The sequence below is a fragment of the Aotus nancymaae genome, unplaced genomic scaffold, assembly GCF_030222135.1.
Source record: "Aotus nancymaae isolate 86718 unplaced genomic scaffold, 86718_ANA_hifiasm-v0.15.2.pri h1tg000040l, whole genome shotgun sequence".
NCBI classification, from domain to species: domain Eukaryota; kingdom Metazoa; phylum Chordata; class Mammalia; order Primates; family Aotidae; genus Aotus; species Aotus nancymaae.
The window spans coordinates 29,412,938-29,430,166 of NW_026988454.1; the positions used below are offsets into that span (position 1 = coordinate 29,412,938).

The window sequence follows — 17,229 nt, forward strand, 5'->3', positions numbered from 1 at the left end:
ATCCCAGCACTTTGGGAGATCACGGTGGGTGTATCATTTGAGCCTAGAAGTTTGAGACCAGCCAGAGCAACATAGTGAGATCTCATCTCTTTATTTCCTTCTTTCCAACATAGTGAGACTCCTTCCCTTTCCCCTTCCCTTCTTCCTTCCTCTCTTTTTCTCCCCTCCCATCTCCTTCCCTCCCTTCCCCTCCCTTCCTCCCCTTTCTTCTCATTCTTTGACAGAGTCTTGCTCTGCTGCCCAGGCTGAAGGGCAGTGGTGCAAACATAGCTAACTGGAGCCTCAACCCCTCAGGCCCAAGTGATCCTCCCACCTCAGCCTCCTAAGTGGCTGGGACAACAGGTGCACCACCAGGCCTGGCTAATTTTTGTATTTTTTGTAGAGACAGGTTCTCACTATGTTGCCTAGGCTGGTCTCCAACTCCTGAGCTCAAACAATCCACCCGCCTCAGCCTCCTAAAGTGCTGGGATTGCAGGTGTGAGTGGGCCACTGTGCCTGGCAAAGACCTCGTATTTACAAAAGAAAAAAAATTAGCTGGCTGTGGTGGTGTGTGCCTATAGTCTCAGCTACTTGGGAGGCTGAGCCACTGCACTTCAGCCTGAACAACAGTCAGACCCTATTACCAAAAAAAAAAAAAAAAAAAAAAAGACCAAACAATAGCTTCATCAAATTACAATCAATAAATATTGATTGAGAATAAGCTGTACATCTTTTGGGACCTTAGCATATAGCACAATTCAGCTTCTCTATAAATGCTGTTTGAAGGAGGATTTGGGTACGTGTATCTGAGAGAGAAAGAGAGAGAGAAAGGGAGGGCATGAAAGGGAGATCTCAAACAAAAAGAGAGACAGACACAAACATGCAAAAAACACAGCCCTAGAATGTTCGATAAGAGAATGTGAAATTTAAAGACAGTGGTATAAAAGATAGTAGGGAGAAATATAATTTTTTTAAGAAGAGTATACATTTTCCTAGTCTTCCAATGAAACATGAATTTTGTTTCACACACAAATAAAAAATCCAAAATTCATTTTTACATTTAACTCCAAAAGAAAAAATATTGAGGAAAGAAATTATGTTAGGTAGCCTTAAAAACCAGTGTGCAATTAGGAATTAGAAAATAAGAGAAGAGCTGAGAAATCATCTTTTTACACCCTTTTCTAGGTCATGTGAACATTTCTGGAGTAAAAATTCTATGTCTCCTTTGGTGCTTGCTACAACTTTGGATCATTCTCATACAAATAAATGTTCCTCCTTAGATATACTGAGATTCAAGTGTCTTTTTCTTGTTCTCTTGAAAAAGGACAATTTGGTCAGCTTCTTAAAGATACTCATTAAGCTATACGTCAGTCAGCTTCTAACCAAGTTCTAGTAACTGGGCTATAATTTTTTCATGTATGTGTGTGAAGTTTTCCTTGTTAGGAAATAAAAAGGAAGTGAGACGAGGTCTCAGCTCTCAAAGAGCACGGAGTGTAGAGAGGGGAGGGAGGAAGGGACAGTGGATGCATTAACAAATGACCGTGATAAATGCAGCAAGCACAATGACAAACACATGTTCCAGGGTCAGTGGTGGAAGAGCAAGTGGTGATCATGGCTTTTTAAGCAGTTCTGGGTCAGTTCTCAGGGTCAGCTCTTTGAATCTGAGCACAGGCCTAAGGAGATCCATTCGCCTCAGTATTCTGGGGTCAAGAGACCCTTGTATTTGAAGGCAAGTCACAGATGACCTCCCTGGTATCACATGAACATTTATTACTGCCATAAATTTTATGTACTCTTAATTTTTTTTTTCTGTATTATCTTTCGAGAAAATTTTCTTAAAAATAATCATTCAGTATGTGAAATGCTACTACTTCCCTGTGTTCTTTATCTGCTTCCTCCACCGAAACCCTAGGCGATTCTCTTCCATCCTTCAATAATACCAACATGATTCTCTGGTGTGAGCTGGCCACTATTTCCCCCAGCACCACTGTTTAATTATGGTCTGAGTCACAATTCAACAGACGGGAGGGTCTGAGACAGGAGAATGCCATTTTACCAAACTATACTGAACTATCACACATTGTTCGAATATTCAGTAAAATTCAAAGATATGGGGAGGACTTGGCGTGCAACTGATCCAAGATGACATTCAAAACAGTTTACATTATACACCATGGAATACTATGCAGCCACAAAAAACGATGAGTTCGTGTCCTTTGTAGGGACATGGATAAACCTGGAAACCATCATTCTCAGCAAACTGACACAAGAACAGAAAATCAAACACTGCATGTTCTCACTCATAGGTGGGTGTTGAACAATGAGAACACATGGACACAGGGAGGGGAGCATCACACACTGGGGTCTGTCATGGGGAAATAGGGGAGGGACAGCGGGGGGTGGGGAGTTGGGGAGAGATAGCATGGGGAGAAATGCCAGATATAGGTGATGGGGAGGAAAGCAGCAAATCACACTGCCATGTGTGTACCTATGCAACAATCCTGCATGTTCTTCACATGTACCCCAAAACCTAAAATGCGATTAAAAAAAAAAGTTTACATTTTGATACGCCAAAACTACACTGCTCTATGAATTTTAGACACCAAGACATAGACGCATACTGAGAATTCAATGTTTTAAGAATTACAGATTGTCATCTTGTTTCAATCAGTAGCACCTTCCTAGAAGGCAGCTACTTCTCATTCTTTACTTTTCATCCTATACATTTATCAGTCTCATAGTATATTTCAGCCATCGACTGCTGTAGAATTCAAATAAACCACCACCAACAGGTCTTAGATTTCTTTGCCCTCTTTAAACTGGGGAAACCCAAAGATTCATTAATATGCTTTGAGCACTTCAAACTATAAGCATGACAGTAATTGCCCATTAAGGCAAACTGCTCTGAATAATCTTGTTGACTACACAGCAGAGAATTGTTGACAAACCTGAGCAGAAAGTGGAGGCAAAGTTCTGCAGAGCGGTGTCCACCTCCTCTACACTGGAGAGAGCCAGAAGCCGAGGAAGGAGGCCTTCCAGGGACTGTATGAACAGCCTGGTGCTGTGCTGATCCGCCTCCTGGTTCTTTAGCAGTTTTAGAGACAGGGCAGCAGTTCGCAGGGACCGGTGGCCCAGGCAGTCCCGGGGGGTCTGCTCTTCATCGGCGAGTGAACAGTTGTCCGACCCTATGTCCGACACGTCAGACCTGCCCGAGTCTTTTTCTGCTGCCATTGAGTACTGATCACAGGAATCAAACTCTGTCCTAGAAAGGTCTTGGTCATCAACGCTAAAATTGCTCTCACTATACCTAGATCCGTAGGACCTTGTCCTGCAGTCTACTGACAGGAAGTTAGTTATGTCAGGGTAAGGGACCGTGTGGCTTCTCTGCACCACATCTGGCTGGTCTACTGCCTCTGGTTCCAATACTTTGCTCAGTGTCTCCTTGCCCTCTGGGATGGCTGGTGACTTGAGACTGTTCTTGTGGTTTCCTGAGTGGCCCTCGGGTGTGGTCTGACCCAACTCTCCCTCAAGCGTGGTCTGGCCTGTGTCTGTGGTGACACTGATGCTGATGTCAAGGCTCCTCTCGTTCCCTGACTCCCACGGCGTGTGTTCTGAGGACAGCACTCGCCGCTGCCAGCGGAAGTCAGCCTCATTGATCTCCATGGAATCTCGGCTCCACTCAGCCCCATCCTTCAGCTCCTCAAGGCGCAGAAGCAGCAGCTGCACCTGATCTTCGCTCAAGCCCTTCCCCTGGCTGAGCTCGTCCAGGGCACCCAGCAAGGTGCAGACACAGGACACGGCCGCATAGCAAGCTTCGATGCCACCCTTGATGCATGCTTCGGTCATGCCATCCATGATGCTAAGCGGTGTTCAAAAGAGAAAGTGGCACAAATGCATAAAATGTAGAAAATGTCTCTGAAAGGAACAAGAGCTGTTAGCCCGGCAAATAGCATAGTATTCAAAACAGATAGTCTGATTTGCATAAAATGAAATGGTCAGGGTAATAAAGAAAACAAATGAACTCAGGTGGGCAGAGGAAAATCAGGTAAAGTGGCCTGCATTGGCCGGGCACAGTGGCTCACGCCTGTAATCCCAGCACTTTGGGAGGCTGAGGTGGGCGGATCACTTGAGGTCAGGAGCCTGGCCAACATGGTGAAATCACATCTCTACTAAAAACACAAAAAATTAGCCAGGTGTGGTGGTATATGCCTGTTATCCCAGGTACTCAGGAATCTGAGGCAGGAGAATCATTTGAACCCAGAAGGTGGAGGTTGCAGTGAGCTGAGATCGTGCCACTGCACTCCAGCCTGGGCAACAGCGCAAGACTCCGTCTCAAAGAAAAAAAATAAGTGGTCTGCATGGAATCATACTCCCTCTTGGCTTGCTGGTTTATTTGGGTACAAACAGAAGCTCCTGATGAGCATTTATAATCTTCCTGAACAATCTCGCTTTTGTATTATGCTCAGTGATTCAAACAGAAAATAGTTATAACGGTTATATGATAATGTGGGCCTTCCTCTATAAACATATTCCTGAGCAGATGCATGTGAATACAACTATTACAAGCCCTATAATATTCAGTTTTCTAGGGGGAAGCTACATATGAAGAAATCCTATAGCTACAGTATTTAAGTCAAAAGTTCTTCTCTAGGATAATCCCAATGAGTAATTATTGTACATTTCATTTGATACATTTCACTTTGATTTTAAATCAATATGAAAATATGCAAAGTTCCATGATTATAATAAATCAAGGTGAGTCTTCTCATGTAGCTTGTGGGTGAATTATTAAATAGATACATTTCATATAATGTAGAATTTTTTTAAAACTTCAGGGATTTGCAAGCAAGGTTAAAAGTCTTCAGAAAAGCACTCTCTATAAAGACCTAAAAAGATAAGTATCATACAGTTTGAGGAGATCCAGATGAGACTTTCTTTTTGAAATTGATCTTTTTCTGGACTCTGGTTCAGTGGAGCTGGGTCCTGCCAAGTCACAGAGACGCTGTGGGCTCCCGAGAATCTTTAAGAAAATGGTAAAAGAGTAACAGAAAAGTGAATATCACAAAAAAAGCACAGGGTTTTTAAATTGTAAGATCAAATAAACATGTACTTTCCCTACTGAGTGATATAGTACAAGGAGAAACACAACTATTTGGAACTTCAAATCTTAGTAAGACTGATTTGGATTTTCTTCTTGACATATGGTGTATATTCGGGCTCCCAGCTCCTCAGCTCAGGGTTGGCTTAGACAAGGAAAATTCTCAGAGGGATTGTTTCAAAATCTTTTCTAGCACAGAACTAGAAAACACTTGGATCTCTGTTCTTTAGTAAGATGGGCTTATAATAGAACCTTCCTGGACTCTTTTTGTCTTATTTTGGTATCAAGTCAGCTAGCTTCATAAACTGGGTGGACAAGTTCACCCTGTTTCTTGTCGCTGAAAAGTTTCATGGAAGATTGGAATTACCTGTTCTTTGAATGCTTCTATAACTTGTTTCTAAAGCTACATGGGGCCAGAATTTTAATGGGAATACCTTAACTACTTCTTCCATTCCTCTAAAGATTATAGGAGTATTCAGGTCCTCATTTTCTTCTTGAACCAACTTTTGTAAAGTTGCATTATTTCTCAGGGACTTATCCATTTTACGGTTTTCAAATTTACTGTTCTAAAGTTCCCTTAATACCCTCTTTTATTTAATGTGTGTAACATCTATAATTAGCTTTTTTCATTCTTATTTCTGTTTATTTTTACCTGTTCCACATTTTTTAATTGATCTTGAGAATAGTCTTTCAATTTTCTTAATCTTTTCAGTCCTAACATTTTCTTTCTTTCTTTTTTTGAGATGGAATCTTGCTCGGATGCCCAGGCTGGAGTGCAGTGGGGTGATCTTGGCTCACTGCAACCTCGGCTTCCCAGGTTCAAGTGATTCTCCTGCCTCAGCCTCCCGAGTAGCTAGGACTACAGGCATGTGCCACCATGCTCAGCTAATTTTTTTTGTATTTTTAGTAGAGACAGGGTTTCACTGTGTTATCCAGGATGGTCTCGATCTTCTGACCTCATGATCTGCCCGCCTTGATCTCCCAAAGTTCTGGGAATACAGGCATGAGCCACTGTGCCCGGCCACATTTTCTGCTTTTTAAACTCCCCTATATTTCCTTGTCACATTTCTTTCTTCTTTTATCCTTATTTTTCCTCCTTTTTACTTTCTTCGAATTTATTCTATTCTTTTTTTCTAACTAAGCTGGAGAATTAGGACATTAAGATTTTCTTTTCTAATATAAGGAGTTAAAGCTATAAATATCTTCCCTTTTACTGCTTTTGCTAGCTTCTCACAAGTTCTCGTATATATTAGTAATTGTTCACTTCTAACACATTTTTATGTATATACGTATATATGGTAGAGGTCTATAGGAAATTTCAACTCGAGGCTAAATTAATTCAATGAAAGACGGTTAATGCAGTGCACCTGCAGCAGACATCCCATCGTTATGTCCATTCATCTTCAAAGTGATTGATAACTCCAAGCAAAGCTAGGAAAAGGTCCATTACACAGAAGCAGCTGTATTTTAAGTGGCTCTCCTCTTTCCCTCTTTTCATATTTCTTTCTTACCACAGAAATTGAAAACTGCTGCTCTCTGGGAGGAACAGAAATGAAGCTTTCACTTTTTGTTGACATCAAAAAAAGAGTGACAATGCTGAGCCTAAGTCAGGCAGGCTCTCTTTTTCCCTCTCTCTCTCTCTCTCCCACCCCCACCCTATAGGCCTGCAGCCTCCTGGCTGGACCCTATGAGCCTCAGGATGCTCCATCTCCTGCTGGAAGGGTAACTGCATTTCCAAAAGAGGGAGTGGAAAACCTCATTGTCTCCTGGGATCTCACCACAATTTAAAATTCAGCTTCACCAGTAATAAATTAGATATTCAGTGGTAATAAACTAGATTTTTTTTTTTTTAATGAAATCTCTGTCACCTAGACTGGAGTATAGCATCACAATCTCGGCTCACTGTAACATCCGCCTCCTGGGTTCAAGCAATTCTCCTGCCTCAGCCTCCCAAGTAGCTGGGACTACAGGTGTGCGTCACCACGCCGGGCTAATTTTTTTGTATTTTTAGTGGAGACGAGGTTTCACCATGTTGGCCAGGCTGATCTTGAACTCTTGACCTCAGGTGATCCGCCTATCTTGGTCTCCCAAGATAATCTATTTTAATTCCCACATCAATCTTGTGATAATTTTTCAATTGTTTCAGGATCTGGAGGGAAAGAGATGGACTGATTAGGCTTCTGATAACCCTCAACAAATACTAAAAGGAAAAGATGTTTTTAACCTCAGCTTCTTCAGGTGGGAATGAGAGATGTGGGATCAGGGGCTGGGGTGCCAAGGTCTGATAAAGACTAGGGCCACAGGATAAAGCTGAGCCACAGGAGAGAAAAGGAAGCAAGGCGTACTTTTTCATTACTGTTCATTTTGGGGGGCGGGGAATCAGAAACAAAAAAGGGACTGTGCTTTGAAAAACGAAATGTCCTATATGTCCTTGATCAATAGGCACACAGTGCATATGGCAGAGTGACAACTACAATGAGAACAGGGAAATAACACACCAAGTGTTCAAACTCCAAAAGGCTAAACAAACATCCTGGGTACCCAGCGGTTTTCTTTGTGTGCGTAAGCCCTGCACATTTTGGTATCTAGGTTACCAAATTTCCCAAATGATTGGTTTTGTCGTGTAAAGTGGAGGCGCTGCTTTTCAGAACATCCTGGCCCCAATTAGTCTGCTGGACTCTTTGGGGCAGCACCACCTGGATATGCAACTTGGGTGCTACCATCACATTCTAGCCTCACCTCTGCAACATGACCTTGGAAAGCTAGAACATCTATGATGAGCAGGAAAACATAACTAACTTCCTTTTGCAGTATGAAGGAAATTATTTAAAATATATTTAGAGACCTATGTATGCCATATGCAAAGTATCTACTTAGCATTCAGGTACTAAGTGGCTCTACTGTGGGCAGTGACCGCTCTAGTGCCTGTCATTTCTGAGGGGAAAAGAAAGGTTGCTGCTGCTTACAAAACAGCCTCTTTATAGACATTTTGTCTTCAGGTCCACATGTCATTCAGTCAAAAGTTACTAAACACTTATTCTGATTCAAGCATTATAGAGTGAAATACTAGGGGAAAACATACATAAGCCATCTATACACAAAAGTATAGTTGAGGAGATAAGAAGCTCGTTCCCCATTCAATTGTGAAACATCAGTGTGATGGGATGTATAATCAATTGCTAAATGGCAGGATGGAATTTAAAGAAGAACCCGATCAGTGGTCTGAGGAAGCCTGGCTGTGAAGGACAAGAATTTTGATAGCAAAGAAGCAGCCATAGTTAGAACATCGGGCTTCACCATCTTAGCCTTATGACTCACAAGATGAAGGACTTTGGGCAAGTGATTTTCTTCACCCAGAGGCTCGGCTTTCCCATCTGGAAAATGGGCATAATATTATTTTCCTAAGGGAGTTTGGAAATAAGCTAATGTGAACAGGCAGCAGTGTCTAGCCTGTTGAAATTAACCAACTCTGAGAAGGGAGTGGCCCACGGGAATAAAGGACGGGGGACCCTGAAGAGAGGCGGGAAGGTGGGCGTTGAACAAAGCAGGTCATTTAGGTGGGATGAAGGTGCATCCTGGGAAGTGATAGAAAGTGCAAATGATGGAAGAAGGCTCTGGAAGCTGGGCACAGTAACTCAGCCTTGATGGGAGAGTCAATGAAGAGCCATTAGAGAGCCCTGGGCAATGACAAAATTGTTAACAGTGGTGATTTATGGACGTAAGTCCAGTAAGACAAAAGGAATAAAGCAGGCAGGAGAAGGAGGACAGCTAGAATTGAACCAGCTATTTTCAGTCTCCATGTGTTTTTTCTCTTCCTTAGAATAGTAATAAGCGCACCAAATATTTGTTTAGCACTTTATACTTACAAAGTACTTAAGCAAACTTGACTGCATTTTGAACTTGCAGCCTTTGGAATATTATAACAATGTACGGATGACAAAACTCTTAAGTTCAGAGTTAAACGATGTACCTATATCACGTAGCCAATGAGTGGCAGAGAGAAGATTCAAACCCTGGCTCTCAAACTCAGGCTCCTGAAATGGGCAGCTGAACCAACACCAAGAAAGGGGCTGCTGGGGGTCATCTGCACTGTGAGAGTCAAATCCAGTGGTAAGTATGATACAGGAAAAGACCATGGGATAAGAGTCACAGGGATTTGCACCTTTTCTTTTTCTTTGGGACTTTGGGGAAATCATTTGACCTCCTAAAGCCTAAGTTCCTTTGGGGAAGGGAATTTTCTTTCGCATCACACTTCTATGAGGAGGAACAGCCAGTGGAGTAAAATTCTAGGCCTCTCTTCTCCCTTCCTCTCCTTTCTTCCAGGTGTAGAAGGAGCCCCTGATCGACTGGTGAATTTAGAATAAGGAGCCCAGCACGCCTTGCTAGCCCCTTTCTCGCCCATCTTCCTGGGGATCTGCCAATCAGAGGAAGCCCACAGTTGCCCCTCCAGGATGCAAGTTGAACAGGTGTAGGGGAGGACCTTTGGGAAGGACCACTGCTGTCTGAGTGGTAGAGAGTGGTCTAGTCTCACTGGCTTCCAAAGCTGTGTTGTACCCGACCACCTAGTGAAGATTAGTTCTTAAAGCTGGCCTTTTGATCTCCATTGCCTGAAGCTCTGGTGGGGAAAAGAAGTAACATTCCTAATTGGTAAAAATAAAGTTGATGGCTGGGCACAGTGGCTCATGCCTGTAATGCTAGCACTTTGCAAGGCTGAGGTGGGCAGATTACTTGAGCTTAGGAGTTCGAGACCAGCCTGGGCAACATGTTTCTACAAAAAATACAAAAACTAGCTAGGCGTGGTGACATACACCTAGGTCCCAGCTTCTCTGGAGACTGAGGTAGGAGGATCACTGGAACCCAGGGTCCATGCTTCATTGAGTCATGATTGTGTCACTGCACTCCAGCCTGGGCAACATAGTGAGATCCTGTCTCAAAATAAATAAAGTTGATATACAACCTCACAAATTTATTACGAATAATAAAGATAATATAAATGAAGTGCCTGGCACATAGTAGGCAAGAAAAAGAATGGTAATTATTATTGTGGGCTCACAGATTTTTCTTAACCAGCCATTAAATCTGGTCCACTGTTTAATTTTTAGAAACAGTGGGTCAGAATTATCCAATACTCATTACAATAAAATCTTATTAAAACACCAAGAAAGAATTCAAATTTAACTTCTCAGATATTGGCTGGCAACAATGATTGCTTAAAATAAATAAATCATCAACAAGGGAATTTTGCTACTCTGTTTTTTTGTGGTGTGGGGGAATGAGGTACCAAAAGGAAATGCAATCTGACCTTTATGAACAGGTTCACAAATACAAAAACACTGATGACTTTTCTTTTTGATTCTTTGAGAGAAGGCAGAGGAATATCTGTTTGAAGAACCTTCAAAATAACCCTAATTCTGCCTCAAAACCATGAGGTAGCACACTGGGATGGCTACTGCAATCTGGACAACCTTTATGTTCTCACTGGGGTCATGACATTTGGGAGAAATTAGGCAAAAGAATGGGATAAAGGGATTCCACTTAGCAATCAGAGACTGGCAAAGCCCTTTTTCTGATAATGTGTAATCTGAGTATAAAATCATTTTGAAATCCAATGTTGCCAAAGGTGAATAAACACATATATCTGCACACACAGTACCTAAGGTAGCAGAATGAAATCTCAGCGTGGCCCTGGTCAGGAGCACAACTAACAGAGTCTTAACAAGCGCAAGCTCAATTATCAAACGGTTTTGCATCAGTGAGCATCAATGACCCCTCCTGCCCCGGCTCGCAATACACGTACACATGCACTGACTCAAGAGACAGCATTCGTTACTGGATACCATGAGGCAGCAATGAAGTTCTGGCAAGTGATTAGCAAGCCTTTTCTGAGCGTTTCTTGTATGTGAGACACTAGTCAGGCCCCTGGTAAACTGGGTGGCCATCTCCAGTGCCTCCTCACCTCTTTCATTATTTTGATGGCTTCCACCCGGTGCTGGGGTGGGGGGTAGAGCAGCACTCGGTGGTAGAGGGACTGGAGCACAGGCTTCATGGAGTCCACAGACCCCACCAGCCGGACCAACTCGGCTGCGATGTAATAGATAGTCCGAGCCACAGGCCCGCTCAGGGCCGGCGCGGTGCAGGAGCAGCCTGATCCCCGGCCATGGTCAGACACTCCCGGAGATGCAGAGTCTGATTCCAGGCTGGTACTGGTGCTGCTGCTGTGAGCAGAGGTGATGGTTTTGTCATGTATTGGATTCCCCAGGATCACGATGAGAGCAGGGCAGAGGTTCTTCCTGGGAAGACATGGGGAGAAAAGTAAGTTTCCCCACAAGCCAAATGATAAAATTTACTCTGTGAGTAAACAGATACCACAGAAATGACACATAAGAGTGGGGTTCTTTACTGCTTCTTCTTTTGGCTGCATTTTGCCTGTTTTCTAAGTCTATCATTTCTGGGTATTTCAACAATACTTTTCCTCACAAATAGAGCTAGCATGAACAAAATAGAAGAGAAGCATTAAGAGGCTGGGTGTGGTAGCTCATGCCCCTAATCCCAGCACTCTGGGAGGCCGAGGCGGGCGGATCCCAAGGTAAGGAGTTAAGGAGTTTGAGACCAGTCTGGCCAACATAGTGAACCGCCCCCCTACTAAAAATACAAAAAATTAGCCGGGCATGGTGGTAGGCACCTGTAACCCTAGCTACTTGGGAAGCCGAGGCAGGAGAATTGCTTGAACCCGGGAGACAGAGGTTGCAGTGAGCTGAGATCGAGCCATTCCACTCCAGCCCAGGTGACAGGGCGAGACTCCGTCTCAAAAAAAAAAAAAAAAAAAAAAAAAAAAATTAAACCATCATAAGTGAAGAAATGATCTCAAAATGTGAAATGGCTGTTATAAAGTTTTATATTACTATAAATAACAAAATTATTTCTCATTTGCTAATTTAATTGCAAATTCCATACAGCTGTCATTTGACTTTCTTCCTGTTGATAAGCCCAGGGACCCAGAGCAACCAGCTGGCTGCCTGAGGGGCCTGCCACTTCTGGGAATCTCCGACTATGATTAAGAGACTGGTATTTGGATCGAGATGGAGCTCGGGCTAGGAGTAAAGCTCAATATCTCTTGCCCCCTGCATGAGTTATGTGCTTTTTGAACGAGCTGAAAACACAGAAAAATCTCCTGGTTCTGATCTCTCATGATCCTATGATATAAACCGAAGAGGCCCTGGAAGCGTATTTTTGCCATAATCATCATCAGGTTTTCCACAGATTTTGGCCCGATGAATGTCAACAAAGCAATTTCTCTGCTTTATTATTACTATTTCTTTGTTATTATTATTTTGAAACGGAGTCTTGCTCTGTCATCCAGGCTGGAGTACACTGGCTTGATCTCGGCTTGTTGCAACCTCCACCTCCCAGGTTCAAGCAATTCTCATGCCTCAGCCTTCGAAGAAGCTGGGATTACAGGAGCCCCCCCACTATCATGCCTGGCTATTTTTGTATTTTTAGTAGAGACAAGGTTTCATCATGCTGCCCAGGCTAGTCTCGAACTCCTGGCCTCAAGCAATTTATCTGCCTTGGCCTCCCAAAGTGCTGAGATTTCAGGTGTGAGCAACCACACCTGGCCACAATTTCCCTGCTTTCTCTCTAAGAAATTTACACACAGATGGAAGTACGCCTGGTAGGTCATGGACTTCAAGGAGAGGGACCCAGAGAAAGAACCAGCAGGAGCCCTCGGGTCGGCATCAGCATCGGGGGATCAGGGGTGGGTGCTCACCAGATCAGGTCCGTGAAGCCCCTGTGCAGGTGCATGGAGGAGGAGGAGCTGCTGAGCACAGACAGGATGCACTCCAGGTAGAGAAGCTGCAGCTGCTGACTGTCACTGCGGAGGAGCAGAGCCGACACAAACCCAGACGTAAGACAAGGCAAAATTAAAGAGGTGATGTGTGGAAACACACGCAGAACAATGGTAGGCGTTACCAAAGTGCTAGTTTTTGGGGGAAGGTTAGCATTATGGGTTGAACTGTGTCTCTCCTAAAATTCACAGGTTGGAGTCCTAATTTCCAGCACCTCCGAATGTGACCTTATTTGGAGATACCTCCTTACAGAGGTGATCAAGTTAGACTCAGTTCACTAGAGGGGATGCTAATCCCACGACTCTGTCCTTCCAGAAATGGAAGTTTGGACACAGAGACATTGTGAAGAGACACAGGAACAGACGGTCATCCACAGGCCAAGGAGAGAGGCCTGAGGAGATGCTTCTCTCACAGCTCTCAGGAGGAACCAACCCCACTCACGCCTTCATCTTGAACTTACAGCCTCCAGAGCTGTAATACAATCAACTGGTGTTTAAGGTACCCAGTTTATTGCACTTTATTACAGCAGGTTCAGCAAAATAATACAGTTGGGGTGATTTTTTTTTTTAAACTAATAAACTTTACTTTTTAGAGCAGTTGGAGATTTATAGAAAAACTGACCATGAAATAGAGTTACCATGTTGAGCCTATTATTAAATCTTACATTGGTATAGTACATTCGTCACAATTAATAAACAAATATTTATATATTAACTAATATCCATAGTTTATGCCAGAAATGCTAATTTTTAATAGGTTTAATTATCTAAACCTTTCAAGAGACTGTTTACCACATCATCTTTTAATTGGTGAACCTTTATGAACTTGCATTAGACTTTTCTTCTTTATTGAAGAAATATGATTTTTCAAAGGACAGATTATTTTGTGTCCATGTTATTATTATGGGGTTCCTCATAAAAGAACAGAGACAGATTAAGAGAACAGACAACCTTATGGGAAACACCTTCTTAATATCCAGATTAACTTCTCTGCTCAGCCTATCAGAAAGTATTAAAATCCAGGTAGCTGACAAGAGTGACAGATAGGGCTAAGGAAGAATTTAATTTTCAGGGACATGTTTATTGCAAATACACAATAAATCCGTTTTTAGAGAGTTCACTCACCGATGTGGAATGGGAATACTCAGAAAAAGGAAAAACTTGCTTATAAAAATAGTTTTTGTGTCTCTTTCTCCTAATTTAAAATAAATTAATGACCAAAGGAAGTCTAGTATCTTTAACAGTTCAAGTAACTCCCAGGAGAAGGGGATGGAAGGAACAGTAAGGCTCATGACAGGCCAACTAGAAACTTGAAGAGATAGGAAGGAAGCAAAGTTAACGGTAGACAGTGCCAAGGCCAGAGATTACATCCATATAGTTGCAAAGCTGAGATTGTAAGACAGAGGATAGTAAGAGGGGTAGACTCTTCATTTATGCGCCATTAAATACCCTGACATTGATATTACGCTCTAAAAACCTTTGTCAAAATTCTTCCACGGCCTGCGCACTAAAAATACTGTTTTTATTTTCTTTCAAGGTATATAGAACTAAAAGACAGAGATAGTTTGTAGCCCTTTATAGAAAAAGGTTCCTGACCCGTATTCTAAATCTTCCTTGTCCAAAGAGAGCTGTATAATAATTAAATAATGTTATTATGCTGTAGAAGGGAATGCCATTTCTATTTGGATATACTCTGTCTACCACACCCTCTGAGTGGAAGAAGAGGGTGGAAGAAGAGACGGGGAAAGCCTGAGTCTCCACAAAAATTATCACTATTTGCCAAGAGGAAGGTGATGGATGGAGGAAGAGTAAGAAATGATGAGCCATTCTTGGGCCAGGTAAGGACCTCACATTTCTAGGCTTCTCGTCCTACAAGCTTCCCTATGCTTTTGATCAAGATGTAGCTCTCGACATGAAACAGCAGGTTTCTTCATGCTTATAGGACTGGACAGACATATAAGCAAGTAGACAAAGCACTGGTGGGAAGGGCTGTGAATGAATACCTTAACACAAGGCTCTATGAGACCACATAGCAGGAGCACCTTCTTAGAAAGCATTTCCACAGGAAATGAAGTTTCAGTAGGAGACTGTAGCATGGAGAAGCAGAGGAAGAGGTGTGACAAAATGTGGGGGTGGAGGAGCAAGGGATTTTAGGCTGGGAGGTTTGTGGCTAAAGCACAGAGTGAGAGCCTGAGAGGTGGACAGAGGCCCGATCGGGTAGGGTTCTGCAGGCCACGCTAAGATGTCTGGACTTTATTTGCAGGTAAAAGAGTGACATGAGCAGATTTGTGTTTCAGAATGCTCAGTCTGTTTGCTTTATGAGAAACTGAGTGGAGAGGACAAATCAGAGGGCCGTGGTGTCAACTGTAAGCCATATCTGAAAAATCCTTTCTGGAAACATTGCCTTCATTGTAGTCTCGGTTAACCATTCTGACCAATCACTTGACCCATTATTAAGAAGAAAAACTATGAAATGCTCCAATTCAAAAATTTATCTTTTTCTTTCAAACTGTCAGTCTAGCATCATAAAACTAAAGCAACTATAGACAGTAAACACTGTCAATTTCTGAAATCATTGGAAATAAGTCCACAGAAAAGCTATGAGTCATCAAGCTATATGGCAAAGTGTGCCACAGTGAATATCGCAACCCTTAGGGAATCAGACTCGCTGACAGGGAACGCATTGCCAAGGTAACTGGCCCGAGAGTCTCCTTGGAGACTGAATGCAGCAGCTTTTCCATGGGTTGCGGCAGTCTGGAAAATAGGTGATCGTGGCCTTGCATGAGTCACATCATTAAAGGAGCTTTTAAAACGTAAGCACCTTCCACTAGATGCACACACACACACACGTGCACATTGTATATGCCTGTAATAGCTGTCCCTACATGAACACATAAGTAGAATGCGTAAGGCAAAAGGTAGCCTAGAAACTGGCCATCTCCTTCAAAACACCCGAGGGAAAAACCTGTCTACTTAGGAGGGCTGTAAGTCACTTTTCATGGCTGGCAGGCTGAGTCTCTGCTGGTCTCATTCTCCGCTCATCGCTGGACTTCTTCCCAGGTACACGATCTGTAGAGAACAACGCTCGGGTGTGGGCCCACAGGCCGTGAAGGCAAAGCAGCCACCCTTCCTGGCAAGGCTACTGGGAGGGCAACCTAGCACGTTTTGTATCTCTGGAGTTCTTAGCGTTTTGTTTTGTTTTGAACCATATTGACTTTGCCTCCCTTAGAAATAGATTTGAATTTAGATAAAGAAAAGAAAGAAGAAATTAAGTAATCGTGTAAGGAGTGAAATGGAATTCAGACAGACAGTAGGAATGCTTCGGTGGGCCTCATCGATTCCAAGCCTGCGTTGGTATAGATTTCGCTCTAACATTCTGTTCTAGGAGGAGAGGGAAGCAGGAAAAGAGTGGTGGGAAACAGGCAGAGAATAAGTAAGTATCTTTCTAAGCTCAGTTATCCTTCCAGAAATTCTTGGATTTAAAAAGCATCATGTAACTTAACTTGCCTAATATAGGACTCTATTAATACCACATCTCCAAGGCATGCGAGGGAGTGTTCTGAGTACCTGAATACATTTTCTGAATCCTCCCAAGAGACCAAGCATATCATGAACACACACCCCTACAGAGCTAAAGCCCTGTGAGGCACTGATTTTGGAAATGGCTGTTGAGGGTAAATACCGATCCTGGTGTGATTTCAGAGGAAGAATCTATTCAGAGGGTAGAAGAGGCATCAATTTAGCTAATAGAAATAAAGGAATTACAGTAGCAAAATCAGAAGAAATGGCACATATGTGAAAACTTAGCAAGGAGAATGAACAGAAGCTGGTCTCTGGTGAGAGCAGCCAGGGCACGGAATTATCTTACCAGGTGGACATAAAGGCCTTCCCCTACAGCTACGTTAAACATCCTGTGCCCCCAGCATCTTTAGCAAAAGGCCCCCATCTTAGGGTAATGGAGTCATGATGGCAAATACCAAAATCAAACAAAGCAATCAATTTATAGAGGCAGAACTGTGACCAAGGGAATTGTATTGGAAAATCAAGCAAGACTATGAGAATCCTATAAAACTATTAAGCTCCCAAATAACATACCTAAAGCCATCTTTGATCCAATGTACAATGAGAAATCCTAGAAAAATGTGCATGTGAATAATTTTCTCCGTTTGAAACCCGTTCTCAAACTCCTGACCTCAAGTGATCTGTCCAGCTGGGTCCCAAAGTGCTGGGATTACAGGCGTGAGCCACCGCGAGACCAGCCTAGCCAACATGGTGAAACCCTGTCTCTACCAAAAATGTAAAAAAT

General features: G+C 42.9%; 1 protein-coding gene across 2 annotated transcripts in view; it reads right to left on the reverse strand.

Annotated features, from left to right (window-relative positions):
• The window catches only part of ARFGEF3 (ARFGEF family member 3), a 172,780-nt gene that overhangs the window by 68,558 nt on the left and 86,993 nt on the right, over window positions 1-17,229 (reverse strand). For both annotated transcript variants that reach the window (XM_064360641.1, XM_064360642.1), the window contains 4 exons: window positions 12,846-12,950; window positions 11,034-11,367; window positions 4,887-4,999; window positions 2,928-3,838 (listed from right to left, as the gene is read on the reverse strand). In XM_064360641.1, the coding sequence (XP_064216711.1) occupies window positions 2,928-3,838; window positions 4,887-4,999; window positions 11,034-11,367; window positions 12,846-12,950 (1,463 nt within the window). The remainder of the gene's footprint in view (window positions 1-2,927; window positions 3,839-4,886; window positions 5,000-11,033; window positions 11,368-12,845; window positions 12,951-17,229) is intronic.